Source organism: Dromiciops gliroides, chromosome 2 (genome assembly GCF_019393635.1).
Source record: "Dromiciops gliroides isolate mDroGli1 chromosome 2, mDroGli1.pri, whole genome shotgun sequence".
NCBI lineage: Eukaryota > Metazoa > Chordata > Mammalia > Microbiotheria > Microbiotheriidae > Dromiciops > Dromiciops gliroides.
In genome coordinates this window covers 280,777,879-280,800,903 of record NC_057862.1, presented here as the reverse complement: position 1 = coordinate 280,800,903, position 23,025 = coordinate 280,777,879, and the positions used below count along the sequence as shown (strand labels likewise).

Sequence of the window (23,025 nt, the reverse complement as noted above, 5' to 3'; positions counted from 1 at the left end):
CCTAAAAGGGAAGGAATGTGGAGATTCAAAGTTTATATAAGAGGATGTCTCTTAGAGAATAATACACCAACACAGATAACATCATGTAACATACAATATTACATGATAAATTCATTAGAGAAGTAAAACACAAAGTTTTCTGGAATGGAAGGGAAAAGTCTTATGGCCAGTGTGGATTAAGCAGATTTTTCTGGAGAAGGTGACATTTAAAGGATGAGTAAGGATTTTACAGGTGGAGTGAGGGTGGGAGAGCCTCTGGTATTTTTATTCAGTGTCTAAAGGTGGGAATTGAAGGCCCTGAGGCTGTTGGGGAGGGTATAATAGGCTCTGCTCCTTACTTCTTTTCATCACTCTCAGCACCCAGTTTCTTTCTTCTTTTGAGAGTAATGGGGTAAGAGGCAAGAGATAAGAGCAATCGGGAGCAAAATTAACACATTAACCTGAAAAATGTCTGAGGTAGCTGTCACAGCCCTCTTAACCTCACTGATGTGAAATACAGAGTAGGCCAAAATTCACAATGTTTTAATAACTTTTTGAAAATTACTTTTCTTTATTTTGCACCATTGATGACATTTGATTTTTCACACATAATAGAAATTAATTTTCTTTATATGCTATGTATGATCATATGGTATCATAAATTAAAAACAAAAAAGAAAAGGAATAATTAAATGTTGAAACTCCTTCATGATTTTTGGCCCACCCTGGATATGCAAAGCTGTTGTAAATATGCACTATCAGCAAATCACCTTGGATCTAATTAAAGACAAAATCTTTCAAATGCAAGTTTGTATTATAAAAATGATGCTTCCCCTCACTGTCTTTCTCTCTTGATCCATAGTGGAAAAAAACCCATTGGTTTTGGATTCAGAGGATCTGGACTCAAATCTGGCCTCTGAAATTTGCTCCCTGTATGACTTTGGGCAAATCACTTACCTCCTTGGGCCTCAGTTTACCTACCTGTAAAGTGAAGGAGTTGGACTAGATAGCTTCTGAAGTACCTTCTAGCTCTAACTTTGTGATTCTATATGTGAAACTGTAAAACAAAATTCTTAAAAAGGAATCAATTAATTTCCTTTAATTGGAAAAAGTAGCTGTATGCTAAATTACTATTCTAAGAAGGAAAATAAATGCCATGAAATACAAAGGGTGTGAGTAGGCATTATAGTTCCCAAAAAGTTGGCACTCATAGTTTGACTTCTTAAAGTTATTTGATGTTAGTTGGATTAAGAACTCTTAAGCAAAGTTCTTTCTGTTTAAGTACTGACACTTTGGGAAGTGGGTCAACACTTTCTGTCTCAAGGGGATCGAAGAGTATCATGGCCCAGTAGGTGGCACAGTGGATAGAGTGCTGGAGTTGGAGTCAGGAGGACCTGAGTTCAAATTCCACCTCAGACAATTACTAGTTATGTGACCCTGGGCAAGTCACTTAACCCATACCTACCTCAGTTTCCTCATCTGAAAAATGAGAATAATAATAGCAGCCACCTCCCAGAGCTGTCATGAGAATCAAATGAGAAAATGTTCGTGAATATTTTATAAACTGTAAAGTGTTATATAAATGTTTATTATTATTATTATTTTAAATGAATTTTTTGTGGGGCAATGAGGGTTAAGTGACTTGCCCAGGGTCACACAGCTAGTAAGTGTCAAATATCTGAGGCTGGATTTGAATTCATGTCCTCCTGAATCCAGGGCCTGTGTTTTATCTACTTTATAGCAGAGAATTTAAAAGAACTATTATTAGAGACTTTCCCCCCATTCCATTAAATATTTCATTTTCAGTTCTAGATAACCCAGGGAAAATCCTCTTCTGTGAATAAAAGACTGCACATATAGGATTCAGAGGCAGGGAAAGGGAAGGCCTCACCAGAGGCCAAGGGTTTGGATGAGACAGTTTTTAGAAGCTCTTCTGGCTCTGAGACTGTAGGATTCTGTCCTTCCTTTTAGGTGGACGGCTGGACAGAAATTCAGCATGACTTGGATGAGCGGGAATTTTCATTGAGCAGGGCTTTTACCATTTTCTTCATCTTATTGGGCTCCTTTGTGTTCCTCAGTATGTTTGTTGGTGTCATGATCATTCACACAGAGGTGAGTTTCAATCCTGTCACCTACTCCAAGAAATGTTAGGGATTGGGGGTGGTGGGAGCTTGGGTAGTTGGCAGAGAACGCTGATTCTCTCTGAAACACTCACATAGATGCATAAGCACAGAAAGAAATTAGGGATGAATTAGAGAGAAACCTGAAGTTAGATACTTGAAGGTGTGAAAAGGTGTTCTCATGAAGGGGATGCTCTCTTTTTGCAAGGCACTGAGCCCTGAGGATTGGGCTGGGTAGATAGTGTAGCAGTCCTTGCGATCCCTTTTCCAAATCCAATCTCCTCCTCCTTCTTGGCATGGTGTAGGATGCAAGGTTCTGAGGGCCTGAGCAGTAAAGAGAGCCTTAGGTGACCCCTAACCATTTCATTTCTTTTTTTTCAAGGATTTGAAACATTTTTTAATGAGGCGTTGGTAGTTTATATTTTCTATTTTGAAAAGTATTTGTTCAAATTATTTAACCAATTGTCCAAAGAGAAATGACTCTTAGAAGATCTATAACTGGGGTGGGGACACTGGGGCTTTGCTCAAGATTAAGAAATGTATAAGATGCCAACAGTACCTTAGGGTGCATGGCTCTCCTGCTCCAGATTCTCTTTTACCTACACCCTCTTTTGGAAATAGACTCATTCTGTAACCCTTTCATTTCTGAAAGGCTAAGTAATTGAGTAAACATCCTATTACATAGTATGTTTAGGAAATGGCATCTTCGGCTTAGCATGAGATAATTTTGCCTAGAAATACATAACAGGCACGTAACCACAAAATGGAAGCGAACTTAGAAACTGTAGTCCAACAGTTTGATTTAAAAAGGGAGGAAGCTAAGGCCCTCAGATGACAACTAAGAGTTGCACTGAGAGTCTCCCAATGAGTTAGTAGCAGAGCTGAAGTTAGAATTGGGCCTTTAGTGTTGAGCTCCTCCCCTTGCACCAAAGCTGACTTCCCCTGACTTACCAGTTTTTAAAGGCTCAGTTTATACAGAATATACTTAATCAGTGCCTTTTCTAGGGTTCAGCAAGTTTCTGAGCTGAGCCTGGACCCTATGCTTTGAGGGATACACCTGGTAGGGACTAGATATAACAAAGGTAGAGAGTTAGAGTAGAAAGCAGGAGGAGGAAAGGAAGTGAGACGTGTAGATAATGTAGTCTTCAGAGGCAGAGATCTCTAGGACTTTTACCAGGGAGCAGAAAGGAGAGGCATGAAGGCATTTCTTCCCCTAAGCCCTCTTATAATCAGAGAAGGTAGGTGACTTTACAAAGGTTACTGCCCTTATCTAACAAAGGTCATTGTCATACCTAACTTTCCAGCATGGTGTGGTGAAAAGTATTCTGATTTGGAGCCCGAAGAGCCCAGTTTAGGTCTTAGCTCTTCCCTGAAGTTTACATTCAAGACCATCATCAAACATACACTTCTTTGTGTGAGGTACTGTCCTAGGTATTGAGGATAAAAGACAAAACCAAAAAAACCCCAAAAACCAGTTCCTGTCTTCAAGGTGCTTATCATCTATGTGGCCTTAGACAAATAACTTCCCATTTCTGAACCTTTTTCCTCATACGAAACAAAGGGGTTGGGCTACTTGTTCTCTAAGGTCCTTTCCATCTTTCAAGCTTTATTAACTATTGATAGAATCTGTTCTTTGCCTGCTTAGGATTCAATCAAGAAATTTGAAAAGGAATTGGCAAATGAGCGACATATGGCTCTTATACAAGAGAAGCAAAACATACTGAAGAAGCAGCAGGCAGAAGTCAGCAGGCTTATGCAGAAAGGGGTATGTACTATTGATGGAAGATGAAACCAGATTAGATGGTATTGTCTGTGGTTGACCTGTGTGGAAAAAGAATATGGGGGAAGGCTTAGGATATATAATTTCAACCTTGCTATCTACATAAGCAATTTTCCTTCTCTATTTTTCAAAATCAGAGTTGGTTAGAGATAATTATTTAGGATATCTCAAATGATAATGTTAATGCTGTTTTTTTTTTTAAATTCAAAGATCACAGAATTATAGAATCTCAGAGCTGAAAGGGCTGTCAAATTCCACCTGGTTCAACCCATATGTGTGCAGGAATCCCTTGTATGGTCTCTGAGTGAATTTAGAAATTGAAGAGTTGAGAAAGATCTAAGGGGATTTCCTAGTACATCCTCTTGCTCAGTTTGGGAATTAGCTCTCTGTTATCTATGACAGTTCCTACTTGAAAACTTTGGGGAATGAAGAAATTGCTAACTTAAATGCTCAGCTGATTTTGTTGTTGACAAGCTCTAACTGTTAACATGTTTTTTCTTACATTCAGTCAATACATGATTTATTGTACTTCTATTTAAAATTCTACCTTGAGCAGCTAGTTGGCACAGAGGATAGAGTGAGGGCCTGGAGTTCAAATCTGATCCCAGACACTTCTTAGTTATGTGATTCTGGACAAGTCACTTAACCTTGTTTGTTTCAGTTTTCTCATCTGTAAAATGAGCTGAAGATGGAAATGGCAAAGCACTCCAGTATTTTTTTAAGTGTCAAAGGTTCTTTTATTTTTCTTTCGAGAGAGGACATTCTTGAGCAATGAGTCAGTGTGCAGCAGGCAAGTGCAAAGAATGGGAGCATGCAGGCTCCCTTTATCCTGTTCCCCTAACGCATATTAAGTCCCTCTCTCATTCGCCATTGGCCAGTTACTAGAGAGTTACAATCTGGTCCTTAAATCTAGAGAATCAAAAGGTGCATTTAGAAAACCCACTTACATAATTATTCAGTGTCTTAATATCCAATCAATTTAGAGTATTTCTCAATCTATTGGTTTTGCATATCCTCCTTCCGTCTAAGTCCTCCTTCACTGGGATTGTCTCATGTTACTATGTCCCGACATTATCTCAGGGAAGTTACACTTTACCCAAGCTCGAGGATTTAAACTTAAACCTTCTCCTTTTTGAGAGGAGTCCAGAGCCTATTCTCACAATCCCTCTTCTTTTATTTTCCTCTTGGACTCCTCTCATTCCATTGCTTGAATATATCCTCTACCTCTTGGTCTAAATCAGTGTATTGGTCCTGAATATCCATTAACATCTGAGTGTTTGGGACAGATAGATGGTACAGTGGATAAACACTGGCCCTGGATTCAGGAGGACCTGAGTTCAAATTTGGCCTCAGACACTTGACACTTAATAGCTGTGTGACCCTGGGCAAGTCACTTAATCCTCATTGCCCCCCCAAAAACCCAAAACAACAAAAATCCCAAACAACCTCTACCTTCCCAAATGGAGTAACCTTTTTGAGGGAAGTTTCTATTGGTTTCGGAATTAGCCCATGAAGGAAGGGGATAATACAACATCCTATCACTGTTAAAACCCCTGCCACCATGATAAGATTGGTGAGGATAGAGGCAACAAAACCTTTTCATTTCCCAAACCAGGATTCCATCCATTCTGTCCCTGAATTTTCTGTTAATTCCTCAGCTAGTGTAGTTAAGCCCTTCAGTACTCTACTTACTAAACCATCAGGGACAGTATTATTTGGGATAAAGGTGCAACACTGGGCACTCAGCATGACATGCACAGTCCTCCTTTTTCTGCTAACATCATATCAAGAGCCATCCTGTTTTCCCAAGCCATTTTACTTGTATAGCACAAGGAACAATTGTCAATATCTACCAAGACTATAACAGCAAGCATGGTTAACAACATTAGCTAATATCAAGCCTCTTTGTAATGTCAGTAACACATTCCCATTGTCCATTGAATTATCAATTTCATCTTGGATCTCAGATGTCCCATGTAACTGTCTGGTCTCTGGAACTCCTTTTCTTGGGACAGTCTGGAAGATGTTTTGTCTCCAGGGCACCTCTTCAGTAGATTTACTTCTCTGGTTTCAGATTACTTGTAGAGACTCCTGAGATGTTCCTGTTAAAATCTCTTTCAAAACAGATCTCAATACAAACTGGTACAGTCTCTCAAATTCTACTTCTCCAATAACTATTACATGTAGTAAAAACTACCTTAAACCTTATAGTTCTGATCTTATTAACATTAGGGCTATAAGAGGAATATTAAAATCAGCACTCCAGTATTTTTGCCAAGAAAACCACAAATGGGATCTCAAAGAGTCAGACACAACTAAAAAATGACCAAACAAGAAGAACAAAACAATCTAATTAGTTTTCCACCTGATGACCTTTTAAATATTTGAAGAAAATAGGTATGAATTCTATGCCATATTAATCTTCTTTTCCCTAGGTTGTTCTTATTTTGGAATCACTCCACCTTGACAGTCCCCATTTTAAAATGGGATTCCCCAGAAAAAAAAAACTGTGGAGTTTGGATGCAGACTGAACCATACTATTTCTTTTGTTTTTGGTGCTGTTGTTTTTCTTTTTTGAGGTTTTTCCTTTTTGCTCTGATTCTTCTCTTATAACATGACTAATGCAGAAAAATGTTTAATGTTATTGTACATATATAACCTATATAAGATTACTTGCTGTCTTGGGGGGGAAGAAGGGGAGGGAGGAAAAAATTTGAAACTAGAAATCTTTTAAAAACAAATGTTGAAAAAATTATTGATGCAAAAATTCTAAACAAAATACTAGCTAGGAAAAAAAAATAAAATGGGATTCCCAGAATCCAACTCTATACTTCAAACATACTCTGAACAGGGCAAAGTTCAGTGAGATTGTCACCTCACTCATCCTGGACACAATGCCTTCCATTAATTCAGCCTAATATTGCATAAACTTTTTGATTGCTACATTCTACAATTGCTACATATTCATGAGCATATGTTTTTTACATGAACTCTTGTTGAGCCAGATCTGTAGTATTTATAAAGTTGATTTCATGACTATGTGTATAAATTTGTATTATAATAGATGTACATTTCCATTTGAGTCTGCCAAAGTCATTTTGGTGCCTCATTCTGTCATACAATAGAATATTATTAGCAATTCCTCCCAACCTTTTCATCTATGAAAATTTGAAGAGTATGCCACTCATTCCTTCATCTAAGTAAGTGACAGAAATGTTGGAAGAAAGGGGCCAAGAATGGACACTTGCAGTACACCGCTATCCCCCTTAAAGTTGATGCCAATCAGCATCAAAGAAGACAACATGTCTTTCAAAACCCCTTTTTATTATTGTTCTTAGGATTTTTCTCAATCTTCAGGTCATTCTGGGATTTTACCTTCCTGAAGAGGCAGCATAGCAGAGAGAATAGAGCACTGAATTTAGAGTTAGGAAGATCTGGGGTTCAAATGTCTACTAGCTAAGCAATTCACTTGGTTTCTCAGTGCCTCAGTTTTCTTATCTAGAGAATGTGGAGGTTGGACTTGATGGCCTTTAAAGTCTCTTCCAGTTCTCAATCTATGATTCTGATATTCTTTTTTTTAAAGTTTTATTGTTTCCTTTAAAAATATTTTATTTATTTTAATCAGTCAAAATCCACCTTCTCCCACCCCAACCTCCCCTGCCTCCCAATTGTTTTTTCTTTAAAAAAATATTTAGGGGGCAGCTAGGTGGTGCAGTGGATAAAGCACTGGCCCTGGATTCAGAAGGACCTGAGTTCAAATCCGGCCTCAGACACTTGACACTTACTAGCTGTGTGACCTTGGGCAAGTCACTTAACCCTCATTGCCCCCAAAAGGAAAAAAAATTAGCATTATATTTCCCCCAATTACATGTAAAACAATTTTAACATCTGTTTTTTAAACTTTGTATTCCAAATTTTCTCTCTTCCTCCTTCCCCACCTCCCCTTTGAGAAAGTGAGCAATCCAACATGTTATACATTTGTAGTCATGCAAAACATTTCCATATTAGTCATGCCCCCAATCGTTAACACAAGAAAACAAAACCTATTACAGACATGTATAGTCAAAACTATTTTGCACATTGACCATGTGCCCCTCATCCCCCCTTCTGAGTCATCTTTATCAGGAGGTGGGTAGTATGTTTCATCATTATTCCATCAGAATTGTGGTTTATCATTACATTAAGAATTTAGCACAATAGTATTCCATCACATTTATTTACCAGAAAGTGATCACTGATTCCTCAATTTATAGCTATTCCTTCAGATTTTCATTCTTTGCCATCTTAAAAAGAGCTATTGATTTTGGGTACAACCTTAGAGGTTGTTTTACTTAGGACTAATTCCTCCCTTAATCTACCTTTTCTCTAATTCCCCTTACCTCTTTGCCCTTTTCCCTCTTATTTCCCCATTGAGTGAAACTTTTTTGGTGTGTTCAACTTGTGTGTGCATGTGGGTGAGTCCTTTCAACCAGTTTAGATGAGAGTGAGGTTCAAGTGTCAGCCACTCCTCCCTCCTCCTTGTTTGTATAGATGTCTACATGTACACTTTTTTATGTGAGATGATTTCCCTAACCTTACTTACCCTTCCTGCAAGTATATTTATCTTCCCCTTTTTTCCATTTTTTTTCTTAAGACAGTTAAAACATAACAGAACCATACCCAGACCATATCTAATTGTACTTCCTTCATGACCGCTGATGATGTTAGGGTTCAGAGGGGACACATGTATCGTCTATCCAAAATTGAATATAAATAATTTATCCTTGTTTAGTTCTTTTATCAGTGTTTATTCATGTTCATGTTTTCATGTTTTTCTTTGTATCTGTGTTGGAACCTCAAAATTTCTATGCAGCCCTGGCTTTTTCATAAAACATTATTGGAAATCTATTTAATTAAAGATCCATCCCCTGCCCCACCTTTCCATAGCATTATACTCAGTTTTGCTTGATAAGTTATTCCTATAGGCCATATCTTTTGCCTTCTGGAATTTTGTATTCCAAGTTCTATGCTTCTTTATAGTGGTGGCTGCTAAATCATGTGTAATCCTGACTGTGGCTCCTTGGTATATGAATCTATCTTTCTAGCTGTTTGTAGCACTTTGACCTGGAATCTTTTAATTTTGGATGTTTTTGAAAGTTTTCATTTTGGGGTTTCTTTCAGGAGGCAACTAGTGGATTCTTTCTATTTCCACTTTGCCTTCTGATTTGAAGAGATATGGGTAGTTTTCAGATTTCTTGAAATACAATGTCTAGGCTCTTTTTTTGGTCATCATAGTCAGATAGTCCAGTGATTTAAAAGTTATTTCTCCTTGATCTGTTTTCCAGGTCAGTTGTTTTTGCTGTGAGATTCCTTATATTTTCTTCTATTTTTTAGCTTTTGAAATTTGTTTTATATTTCTTATTGTCTCGTAGAATCATTGACTTCTTTCTGGTCCATTCTAGTTTTTAGGGAGTTTGTTGTTTGGACAAGGTTTGTCCTCTTGTGCCAACCTGTTAATTCCCTTTCCAATTCCTTCTTTTATAGCTCTCATTTCTTTTTCCAATTTTCTTCAAGCACTCTTAGTTCACTTATAAAAACCTAAAAACTTTTGCTTCATTTCTTCTGGGAATTCTAGTTGAGTTTGTGCCCAAGCTGTGTTTTCTTCTGAGAGTCTGCTTGTAGATATTTTGGAGTCTTTCTCTTCTGAGTTTGTGCATCGAGATTCCCTTCTACTCTTATTGTTCTTTATAGGAGATTCTTTTTTTAAGTTTGTTTGTTTGCTCTTCTTCCAACCTACTTCTGGACTTCGGATTTAATGTTAGGACTGGGCTCTGCTGCACTTCTGGAGGAAAAGGTCTGGGCTGTTCTTGTTGCTGTTTTCTTGGGGCATTGAGTGTTGTTATTTCAGAATCTCAAGAAAAGGGGAATTTGAAGCAGCTGGGGACCTGACAGCTTTCAGTGCTCCTAAAGTAGTACTCAGGCAAAGTCTGGTTCTTGCCCACACTGGTCTGAGCTAGTTTCTGATAAGGGTTTGGGTCTAAGCAAGAACATGTTGCTGCTGAACTCGGTCCCTATAAACTAGTTGAAAAACTGCTGATTCAGAGTGGCAGAATTGTAAACTCTTCTTTGGTTTGGGATTCCTGTGCTAGTTATTCTACTGCAGGCTGGACTAGATGCTAGAGATGAGACTGTGCACTAGACCTTGGGTCTGAGCCACACTGCTGCTGTTTTCTTCTGAACATCCTCCTTTTTTAGTACACTATCCAGGGCCTAACTACCTGGGAACATTACCCTTATGCTCAGGTCCCCTTAATCCTCTCTGAATCTGCATCCCAGAACTGGATGGTAGGTGACTAAGCGTCCAGTTTGCAGCTTTCTCCTTTGATCTCCTACATAGTGCTGATTGCCAAATCATGTGTAATCTTCTTGGTGTGCAGTTTCTTCCTGAGCACTGACAATTCTTCCTGTCTGTCTTCTAATGATGAACTGGGCTGGACAAATGACTCACTGTTACTTTTTCTGTATTTCCCTTATCAGGATTTAGTTTGGTATATTTTCTAGATCTATTTAGAGGAATTTTGTGTAGGGAAGCTTAGCATATTGCTTTCTTCCACTCTGTCATCTTGCCTCTGCTTGGTTATTTTTGGCTTTTGATTTTTATACCACTTATTTCCCAACTGTCTTCTCCCTACCACCATTGAATACCCCTTGTAACAAAGAAAAAAATAATCAAAATCAACAAATAAAGTAACTATATCTGAAAATGTATGCCATATTTTTCTCCTGCGTTCCCTATCAAGAGGAGAGAAATGTATGTTGCCATCTATTCTCTAAGACTCAAGATTGGTCATTGCATTTAATCTGAGTTAAACTGCCTTTAAGGGTTGAGTTTATTATTACATTACTTTATGCTAATTTAGTCCTTTTTACGTTATTTTCCTGGTTCTGCTTATTTTGCTCTATATCAGTGGATACAAGTCTTCCCATGATTCTCTGAATTACTCACATTTGTAATTTCTTAGTGGTATCCATTTCATGCATTTGTTCAGCATTTCCCTGGTTAATGAATATTCACTTTGATTCCAATTGTTTATGTTGCCACAAAAAATGCTGCTGCAAATATTTTGGTATATATAGAACCTCCCCTCTGCCCCCGGCTCAATATTATGCTATAGGTCCATTACATTCTTTTTTATTTGTCTGTGGTTAAATGCCATTCATTTCATCTTTTGTACATTTTAACCTTAGGTAAACACATGATAGGATAATAAAGAAATGTTATTGGGACCAACCAAGGATGGGAGGAGGCAAGGAGTCTCAAAAATGCATTCCGAAGACAAATAAAAGGGATATTTGGATTTTATGCAGTTTGAGTTTATCCATAGCACAGTGATCCTCCTTTAGGTGTGGATAGTTCAAATTTGGCATTTTGGCCCTTTGATCTAAAGAGAATTGTTTAATTACATGTAATAAAGGGCTATATAATAATAGATTAAAAGTTAATTGGAGGGGCAGCTAGGTGGTGCAGTGGATAGAGCACCGGCCCAGGAGTCAGGAGTACCTGAGTTCAAATCCGGCCTCAGACACTTAACACTTGCTAGCTGTGTGACTCTGGGCAAGTCACTTAACCCCAATTGCCTCACTAAAAAAAAAAAAAGTTAATTGGAAACTAAATAATCCTAAAGAATGATTGAGTCAAAGGACAAATCATAGAAACAATCAATAATATCATTAAAAAGAATGATAACAATGAGGCAACATACCAAAATATATGGGATGTAGCCAAAGCAGTACTTAGAGGAAAATTTTATATCTCTAAATGCTTACATCAGTAAAATAGAGAAAGAGCAGATCAATGATTTGGGCATGCAACTAAAAAAATCAGAATAAAGAACAAATAAAAAATCTCCAATTAAACACCAATTTGGAAATCCTATAATCAAAGGAGAAATTAATAAAATTGAAAGTAAGGAAACTATTAAACTAATAAATAAAACCAAGTTGGTTTTATGAAAAATTCAAGAAGATAAATAAATCATTGGTTAATTTGGTTTTTAAGAAGAAAGGAAAAAAAACGAATTACCAGTATCAAAAATGAAAAGGGTGAATTCATCCCCAAATGAACAAGAAATGAAAAGAAATTATTAGGAGCTATTTTGCCCAATTGTATGACAAAAAATCTAACAATCTAAGGGAAATAGATGGATATTTACAAAAGTATAAATTACCCAGATTAAAAGAAGAATAAATAGAATACTCAAATAAACTTATTGTACAAAAATAAATTGAACAAGCCATCAATAAGCTACCTAAGAAAAAATCACTAGGACCAGATAGATTCACAAGTGAATCCTACCAAACACTTAAGGAACAACTAAACCTAGTATGGTATAAACTATTTGGGAAAATAGGAGGAATCTTACCAAATGTCTTTTTACAACAAATTATGGTACTGATACCTAAATCAGAAAGAGCCAAAACAGAGCAAGAAAACTATAGACCAATTTCCCTAATGAATATTTATGCAAAAATTTTAAATAAAATACTAGCAAGGAGATTATAGCAATATCTCACAAATGTATACACTATGACCAAGTGGGATTTATACCAGAAATGTAGGGCTGGTTCAATATTAGGAAAACTATTAGCATATATGACCATATCAATAAACAAAACCAATAAAATCATATGATTATCTCAATAGATGCAGAAAAAGCTTTTGACAAAATATAACACTTATTTCTATTAAAAACACTAGAAAGCATAGGAATAACTGGAAGTTTCCTTAAAATTTCCTTTAAATATCTATTTTAAACAATTAGCAAGTATTATCTGCAATGGTGATAAGCTAGAAACCTTCCCAATACAATCAGGGGTGAAGCAAGGATATCATCATCATTATTATTCAATATTGTACTAGGAATGGTAGCCATAGCAATAAGAGAAGAAAAGGAAGTTGAAGGGATTGGAATAGGCAATGAGTAAACAAAACTATCATTCTTTGCAGATTATATGATACCATACTTGGAGAATCCTAGAGGATCAATTAAAAACTCATTGAAATAATGAACACCTTTAGCAAAGTTGTAGGATATAAAATAATCCCACACAAATAATCAGCATTTCTATATATTGCCAACAAAATTCAACAGTGAAAGATAGAGAATTTCCATTTGAAATAACTGTAGACCATATGAAATACTTGTAAGTCTACCTGCCAAGACAAACACAGCAACTATATGAACACAATTACAAAACATTTTTCAGACAAATAAAATCATATCTTAATAGAATTATTTACTTATTTAGTTAGTTAATTATGCCATGGGGGTCCAACGTGGTATAGAATCTACATATTTTATCAATAGCCTCACTGCCTTCTAATGTTTATCACTCATTCTCTCTCTAGACAAACAGTGAATATAAAACTTTCAGTGAACTGGTGGAAGGTTTTAAGAAGACTCTGAGGCATACAGACCCCATGGTCTTGGATGATTTCTGTACCACACTTCCCTTCATTGATATTTACCTGTCAACACTGGACAACCAAGATAATACTGTTGTTAAGTAAGTCACTTGGGTCATTAGACCCAAACTTGCTTCTTCTAGCCCAAACTGAACCCTTTCATTTTCTTTCTTCCTTCCTTCCTTCCTCCCTCTCTCCCTCTCTCTCTCTCTCTCTCTCTCTCTCTCTCTCTCTCTCTCTCTCTCTCTCTTTTTGGTGAGGCAATTGGGTTTAAATGACTTGCCCAGGGTCACACAGCTAGTGTCTAAGGCCAGATTTGAACTCAGGTCCTCCTGAGTCCAGGGCCAGTGCTTTATCCACTGTGTCACCTAGCTTTCCCAAAATTCTTTTATTTTCAAGAGAGATTCTTTTGGGGGTGAGGGTTCTTGTTAGTCAAAAAGCATTTAAGCATTTATATTATGTTAGGTACTATGCTAAGTAATAGAGATAGAAAAAGCAATAACAGTTCCTGCCCACAAAGAACTCACATTTTAATGGGGGAGACGATATATAAATAATTGGGTTAAAAGAAGATATATACAGATAGAAGGTGATCTCATGCTTTTTTAGGAAGTTGAAATAAGTCAGAGAAACTAAAAGGTGGAGGTAAGAAGGGAGAGTGTTCCAGGAAGAGGGAGAGCATCCAAAGGCATTGGAAATAGAATATGGAAACACCAAGTATCTCATTATATCTGGGTCACAGAATATGCAGAAGAAAGTAAGAAGGCTTTCAAGGTAGGAATTGGGGCCAGGTTATCAAGAGCTTTAAATACCAAATTTAAAATTTGATCTTGGAGGTAATAATTATCCTTTCTATTCTCTCCACTTCCACCCCAGTATGATTGACTGGGCATTTCTAGACCATAATTTGCCCTGTTTCCCCTTATAATACCCTACTTTCCCCTGATCTGTCTTTCAGTGTTATGGGAAAAGACTAGGCTGGTAGTAAATACATGTTACTAACTCCTTATGGGAATGTAGGCCAGACACTTAAACTCTCTGCTTCTCAGTTCCCTCTTCTATAAAGGATGGTCCACCATAGAAAGACAGTTTTCATCCAGTGTCCCACTGACTCTACAGCAACATCTCTTTAGCGGTAGAGGAAGATCATTAAAAACAGACTTAATTGATTTTGATTGTCAGTGTATATAAGTGAGGGTATTGAGTTCTGACAGCTACTTGGGGGTGGAGGATGGAAATAACCATGTGGAATTAGATTGAGTTTGTGAAGAAATTTTCACCTTCTGTCTCCAGGGCACTGGTTGTTTCTGGGTAGTAGGACTCTGTGGGAAGTCCTTCTGTCCTTTTCTGCAGACTTATCTTGCCTATGTTCTTCAATGATGAGGATTAATGTAGGCCATTAAGGAAGTTGCTTGGCAGTGGGGGATCATAGGATTTAGAGTTGGAAATGACCTTAGGGGATCATCAATTCCAACCCACTCATTTACAAATGATATATTTAAATCATGTACTTTGTAAGTTTTCCCTAGCAGCTCTGCATAAAGGAGGTGGTTCCGATAAAGAGGCATTTATTAAGCATCTAAAATGTGATTGAGATATGACAACAAATATGAAACAGGCCACACTCTTATAGAGCTTCCATTATCAAAGGGGGGGGGGACAACTAAAACCACAGAATCTTAGAATTTTGAAGTTGGAAAGGCCCTTAAAGATAATCTAGTATAATCCCTCAGACTTCCATTGTCATCCAGGACTTGTTATCCCTGTCCCTTAAATATCAAGTGTTCTGTGTTCAATCTCCAAGTTGGTAAACCAATGAACTACTGTGTACCAATGGAAGAGACCTTCACCCAAGTAATATATGTGCATGCACCTGGAGTCTTCTGTTGATGCCTCTGCCATTGTTGTTGTTGTCAATTAGTGATTCTTTTTTTTTTTTTTTTTAGTGAGGCAATTGGGGTTAAGTGACTTGCCCAGGGTCACACAGCTAGTAAATGTTAAGTGCCTGAGGCCAGATTTGAACTCAGGTCCTCCTGACTCCAGGGCCGGTGCTCTATCCACTGTGCCACCTAGCTGCCCCTTGTCAATTAGTGATTCTAATGGTAAGAATTTCTGTCTCTGGAAGGCTGGTGTGGGCCAGGATTTTAACTAGTATTTCAGGATCTTTTAAATTTACAGGCACTCCTATAATCCAGCTGAAGTAGTTTCATTCTGGAGCTCAGGATTAAGAGTTCCTTTTCAATTTAAATAATGACCACTAATTAATTCAATTTAAGTAATGAAAACAATTAAGAATCCATGTTTTAGACACTATAGATACTAGGTATACAAAGATAAAACCAAAACATCCCTAACCTACACAATCTTGGGGAAATAAAACATATATACAGGGGCAGCTAGGTGGCCCAGTGGATAAAGCACTGGCCCTGGATTCAGGAGTACCTGAGTTCAAATCCAGCCTCAGACACTTGACACTTACTAGGTGTGTGACCCTGGGCAAGTCACTTAACCCCCACTGGCCCGCAAAAAAACCCACAAAAACCAAACATATATACAGATAATTTGAGAAGGAACAGAACCCTAACAGCTTGAGGTGGGAGAGATGATCAGGGATGGCTTCTAGGAGGAGGTGGCATCTGAGTTGAGTCTTACAGGAAGATAAGGAACTTGAGACATAGGGGAAAGGATGAAGTGCATTTAATGCATAGGAGATTGGCAGTGTGAAGACACAGAGATAGAATATGGAGTGCTGGGTTTGGGAAACAGTCGGTAGGCCATTTTGGCTGGAGTGTAGAACTTATGCAGGGAAGTAATATGAAAAAACTCTGTAGATTAGGGCTTTAAATGCCAAGTTTGAGGAATTGGTGTTTTATTATAGTAGTAGTAGAGAGCCACTGAAGATTTTTGAGCAGGAGAGTAACATAGTCCTAAGCCTTAAGAAAGGTTTTTTTTTTTTTTGGTAGGTGTATGGAATATATATTAGAGAGGGAAGAGAGTAGAATCAAGGATGCCATTTAGGCTATTGAAACCATATAGTTAAAAAATCTCGTGGAGACAGAATCCACTTGGCTTGGTCATTGAATGGATGGGGTGGGGTGAAGGAGAGGAAAAGAGTCAAGGATGACTCTAAGGTTGTGTGCCTCATTAAATGGGAGGATGGTGTTTCTACAGTAGAGGTAGAGAAGTTTGGAAGAAGGTCAGATTACTTTTTCTTTCTTTCTGTTTTGTGGGGGAGAATGCTGCTTTGGTCATATTGAGATCAAGATGCCTGTGGAACATCTTCCAGATGAAGAAGGGTGAACTTCAGAAAAGAATGTATGTTCTGCTTCTAACACACCATGCTATACCAAGGACACAATATAAGCATCTGTAGCAAAAAGGGATTATTGTTTCACTGGAGGTAGAGCCCGCCCTATTGTACAAGCAGACAGGTGAGATCAGATTATGGTGTGAGGCTGAAGAACTCTCTTTTTGGGGTTATTTCTACTCTTAAAGATCACCAAACTTGTCAGGGATGGGAGGGCCCAGTTCTGAATGAGGGCTCCTGATGTTGTGGGGTGGACAGATCTCTAGGTAAGCAGTCTGATCAGAAGCAATCATCCTCTAAGATACTATCCAAAGAATTCTTTCTTATCTCCCATGTACTTTTGTTTTTGTTTTTTGATGAGGCAATTGGAGTTAAGTGACTTGTCCAGGGTCACACAGCTAGTAAGTGTTAAGTGTCTGAGGCCGGATTTGAACTCAGGTCTTCCTGACTCCAGGGCTGGTGCTCTACCCACTGCGCCATCTAGCTGCCCCCACCATGTAGTTTTGAAGGTGGTAGGTCCAAGGTCTTGAAGAAAGAATATTTCCTTCAGGTCTCAGATTTTCCTAGTTAATATGTAGCTAATTAATATGCAGCTTAATTAGCACAGCTAATATGCATCAGCAAGCATGAAGGAAGGAAACAAGCAGTTATTATGTGCTACAAACTTTACAAATATTATTACATTTGGGGGCGGCTAGGTGGCGCAGTGGATAAAGCACCGGCCCTGGATTCAGGAGTACCTGAGTTCAAATCCGGCCTCAGACACTTGACACTTACTAGCTGTGTGACTCTGGGCAAGTCACTTAACCCCCATTGCCCCGCGCAAAAAACAAAAAACAAACAAACAAACAAAAATATTATTACATTTGATCCTCACACTAATCCTGGGAGGCAGGTGCTATCATTATAATTATTTTCCAGTTGAGGAAACTGAGACAAATGGAAGTCAAGTGACTTGCCTAGGGTCACACATCTGAGACTGGATTTGAATTCGGGTTGTAGTGACTTCAGGCCCAGCTCTCTATTCACTGTTCCACCTAGCTATGGACATCTACTATGTATGCCTACTTCTGTGCTTAACTATACTATGAAAAAGCAGACATTAATTACTTCTAACCTCAGAGGAGCCTCAATCTAACTAGCAGGACCACATTTTATTTCTCTCTTTTTTTTTTTTTTTTTGAGGGGCAATTGGGGTTAAGTGACTTGCCCAGGGTCACACAGCTAGTAAGTGTCAAGTGCCTGAGGCCAGATTTGAACTCAGGTACTTCTGAATCCAGGGCCGGTGCTTTATCCACTGCGCCACCTAGCTGCCCCCGCAGGACCACATTTTAACCTGACACTATAGTAGTCAACAAGAACAATACCAGGCAGTCAATGAAGGGGATGAAGTTGGTGAAGGGCAAGAGGAACTTCTTGATATAGAGTATTTCTTGTTTGTTTGTTTGTTTTTTAGTGAGGCAATTGGGGTTAAGTGACTTGCCCAGGGTCACACAGCTAGTAAGTATTAAGTGTCTGAGGCCGGATTTGAACCCAGGTACTCCTGACTCCAGGACCGGTGCTCTATCAACTGCGCCACCTAGCTGCCCCTAGAGTATTTCTAATGAGTGAGCCTGGGTTTTGGGCAAACTCAGGGGCCTTTGCTTATAAACCTGATGGCTGATCTTCACTATATCTTTCTCATTGCAGGCTCCAAGAGCTCTATTATGAAATGGTGAATGTTTTGAATCAGATGCTAGAGGATATGCCAACCAAGAAAAGCTCCATCACATCCGAGAGGTCTGTAGATTTTTAGCCGTGCTTCTTTGTGCTGGTGCCATTGGATCTGAGGTCCAATCTAGCTCTAGCCAGGCCTGGTGCCCAGAAAAACAGGGCAGTTCTAGGAAGTTCCCATTGAACTAGGAAAACTGGGCCAAATCCAAATAAAATTTCTTTCTTGAAATCACTGGCTTTCCTTTGCTGATAATCAACCCAGGACAGGACTACAGATGTCTGGGAATTAAAACCGAAAGCGACTTTAGTAGCCATCTAATCCATACCCTTCATTTTATGGATGAGGGGAGGTGATTTGCCCAAGGGCACACAAGTGATAAGTAGCAGAGTATGTATTTGAATTTAGGGTCTCTAATGCCAAATCAAACATCCTTTCCATTAGACCAAGACCATCAGTCAAATTAAAATTGCTTTGTAGATAAGTCATAGTTCAACTTTAGCCCGTCTCTGATTCTCTCACAGTAGGTATTCATAGACTGGTTGGGGAGTGGGATGCTCTTTGACCTATTGGGCTGCTTCCTTTTTAAAAAATGTAACTTTTATTTAACTTTTTTTCAATTAACTTTAACTTTTTTTTCAATTAACTTTTTTTTTTTTGGTGAGGCAATTGGGGTTAAGTGACTTACCTAGGGTCACACAGCTAGTAAGTGTTAAGTGTCTGAGGCCAGATTTGAACTCAGGTCCTCCTGACTCTAGGGCTGGTGCTCTATCCACTGTGCCACCTAGCTGCCCCCAATTAATTTTCCCTCTCCCACCTCCTCCCACCCTAATTAATGATCAAGAAAAACAAACCCTTGTAATAAATATTCATAGCCAAAACACATTCATGACCTTTTGGCCATGTATGTCTCATTCTTTACCTTGAGTTCACCACTTTCCATCAGGAGGTGAGTAACATGCTTCATCAGTCCTTTGGAATTGTGGTTGGTCATTGCATTGATCAGAGTTCTTAAGTCTTTTTTTTTGGGGGGTGGTGGTGAGGCATTGAGGGTTAAGTGACTTGCCCAGGGTCACACAGCTAGTAAGTGTCAAGTGTCTGAGGCCAAATTTGAACTCAGGTCCTCCTGAATCCAGAGCCAGTGCTATATCCACTGCACCACCTAGATGCCCCCGGACTTCTTAAGTCTTTCTAAATTATTCGTCTATACATTGTTACTGTATAAATTGTTCTCCTGGTTCTGCTCTGTTTCAGTTCCTACACAACTCCCAGATTTCTCTGAAAATGCCTCTTTCGTTATTGCTTATGGAAGAATAATATTCCATTACATCCATATACCACAGTTTATTCAGCCAATCCCTACTTGATGGGTTCCCCCTTAGTTTCCAGTTATTTGCTATAACAAAAAGCTGCTATAAATATTTTTGTACATATGGTTCCTTTCCCTTTTTCTTTGATCTCTTTGGGTTGGCTATTTCTTTTCCAAGTTGCTTCTTGTAATATTCAAGGCTGTGAATCTTGTTTAAGTTTTACTTTACAAAGAAGAAAGGGTAGAATGAATTTTCTAAGTGGAGCATGAGACATGGAACATAGGATCATAGATCTAAAAGCTAGAAGGGACCTTAAAGGCCACTTAATCCAATCTTCTCATTTTATAGGTAAGGAATAATCTGAAGGAATGTACAACAAGTGCTACTCATTTTCTTAGACCACTAATTGGTTAAGAGTTTTGGATGGGCTTTGTTTTTGTGGGAAGAGGAGAATATAATTCCAGGATGAATTGCTATAGGTTTTACTTTAGAAGATAGAGATTAAAAAAAAAGAAGATGGGGTAAGAACTGGTCTAGTAAGTTCATTGGGGGCAGCCAGGTGGTATAGTGGATAGAGCACTGGACCTGGAGTCAGGAAGACTCCTCTTCTTGAGTTCAAATCTGGCTTCACACAGTTATTAGCTGTGTGACCCTGGGCAAGTCACTTAGCCTTGTTTGTCTCAGTTTCCTTATCTGTAAAATGAGCTGAAGATGGAAATGGCAAACTGCTCCAAGAAAACCCCAAATGGGGTCATCAAGAGTTGGACACAAATGAACAACATCAAGAACAAAGTAAGTTTATTGATGTATGGAATTCCTGTATTAAGAAAGTCCCTTTGGGGCGGCTAGGTGGCACAGTGGATAAAGCACCGGCCCTGGATTCAGGAGTTCCTGAGTTCAAATCCGGCCTCAGACACTTGACACTTACTGGCTGTGTGACCCTGGGCAAGTCACTTAACCCTCATTGCCCCGCAAAAAAAAAAAAGAAAGTCCCTTTAGAAATAAAAGTTGGCACCTTCTCTGCAACTTATAGTCTTACTTAGTGAGTTGCCTAGAGTACCGAGAGATTAGATTTCCCCAGAGAGATACAGCCAATAATATGTGTCATAGGCATCACATGAACCCATATTTTTGTAGATCCAAGGCTGGCTCTCTATCTACTACACCATGCTGCTTCTCATAACATGATTTATTTAAAATAAAGGGTCATTGAACTCCTAGAACAGGCTGGTCAACCATCTCATCATTTCCCACCTGTCTGCACTCCTTTGGACTTCATTATGGCTCCATGCACTGGGTACCATTCCATCTCTCCCTGATTTTTTACTCCCTTTTACATGTTGTATATTCCATTAGGTTGTGAGCTTCTTGAGGTCAAGGACTGTTTTTGCTTTTCTTAATATACCCAGCACTCAGCACAGTGTCTGGCACATAGTAAGCTCTTAATAACTGTTTACTGACTGACTGACATGATGTCCAAAACCTCACCCAAGCAAAGACTCCTTGAAAATGAAATTAATTATGAGACAATCAAAAATTAATTATGAGATAATGAGAAACATTAAAACAAAGTAAAAAATATTGAAAAATTATAAGAAAATGTAAGGTATCTTATAAAAAAATAACTGACCTGGTAATCAGATCAAGGAGAAAGAATTTAGGAATCATTGGATTCCCAATAAATAAGTAGTCAAAAGAATAAACAGTTCTCATTTGAAAAATTGCAAACCATTAATAACTATTTGAAAGAATATTATAAATCATGAATTATAAGAGGAATGCAAGTCAAAATAAGCCAATGGTTTCATCTCACATTATGCAAATTGACAAAGATGTCAAAAGATGGGAATAATTTAAGTTGGTGGAGCTGTGAACTAGTACAACCATTCTGGAGAAATAATCCTGGAACTAAGCAAATAAAGTGACTAAAATGTTCAAACAGTCTGACATAGAGATTCCATTACTGGGTTTATACTTCAAGGAGTGTAGGGACCAATTTTTAATTGGGGAGTGTTATCTAGGTGGCTCGTTGCAATATTGGGGCAAGGAAGGAGACCGACAGCCTCCCTCAAAAACAGAACAGGATTTATTTAACAAGAACGAACTTAAAAAACACAAACAGGATCAGTAGGATTAGGGGAAAGGAAATAAAATGGGGAAAGGGAAATAATACAACCTGAATAACACCATTGCCCAGGAATCAGCCGAGAACATACAGCAGTTTCCTATCGCCTTCCAGCTTCAATCTAGGATGGCAAAAAACCTCCCTCCTTCACAGCAGACCCCAGGCTGACCACACACAGCCCAAGCCAATTGGCTGGCAGCTCTGACTAACAGTCATATGACTGCCCTCACTGGGCTTCTAGTCATTGTAATTCTGCCAGGTCCATGTAGGTGTCAGCGAGTGGTGATGACATGAGGTGCCAGCGCCATGATGATGGCTACAACCAGTGGGTGGAGCACTGTGCTGTTTGTGGAAGCTCTGCACCTGAACCCCAGGCCAGTGCGCTCGCCAGGGTTTTAAAAATTCTAGCCAAAAGATGGGGTCATAAAAACCTCAAATAACAATTAATTCTTTACAGGAGGCTATTGATAAGAAAAGAGTCTCAGGGGCAGCTAGGTAGCTCAGTGGATAAAGCACCAGCCCTGGATTCAGGAGGACCTGAGTTCAAATCCAGCCTCAGACATTTGACACTTATGACCTTGGGCAATTAACTTAACCCTCATTGCCCCACCCCCAAAAAAGTGTATGCTAAAAGAAGAGTCTCCATATTCAGCAAAAATATTTATAATAACACTTTTTGTGATAGCAAAGAATTGGAGAAGTAGATACCTTTTGATTGGGAAATGACCAACCATCTAATTATTTCCCACCTGTCTGAAACTCCTTTGGACTTTAGTAACACTATAGATTATACAATTCTGGAAAGACTCTACAGCCTCACTGGGACTTCAGTCAGAGTTCTGTCTATACCCCAATCAATGTTTTTTTCTCTTCCTCCAAGATGAGATATTGTATAAGACCCTTCTTCTAGGAAACATTTCTGATTGTCAAATTTAACTTTAGCTTAATGATAATAATTAAAATGTACATAGTGCTTTAAGATTTGAAAAATAACTTTCTTCATGATCACCCTTTGAGGCAGGAACTTGTAATGTTATCCCCATTTTATAGGTGATAAAACTGAGACTTTGATAGATTGAGTGATGCACCAATGCCTAACTAGTAAATTTCTGAAGTGGAATTTATATTTGTTATCAAATTTGAAGTCCCCCACTCTATTTACTATGATGGATATACTGATTGAGTGATGTCTAAAGCTTTTTGGAATGAGGAGGGGAAGATTTGAAGATTTTGGTTGGGGCTTCTGTG

The 23,025-nt window shown here is 38.4% G+C and overlaps 1 protein-coding gene across 1 annotated transcript in view; it reads left to right on the top strand.

Annotated features, from left to right (window-relative positions):
* The window catches only part of CATSPER3 (cation channel sperm associated 3), a 53,084-nt gene extending 34,658 nt beyond the window's left edge, over nt 1-18,426 (top strand). Inside the window, 4 exon segments of the mRNA XM_043989066.1 lie at nt 1,951-2,091; nt 3,745-3,864; nt 13,268-13,425; nt 18,321-18,426. Of these exon segments, the coding sequence (XP_043845001.1) occupies nt 1,951-2,091; nt 3,745-3,864; nt 13,268-13,425; nt 18,321-18,426 (525 nt within the window).
* The last annotated feature ends 4,599 nt before the right edge of the window (nt 18,427-23,025 follow it).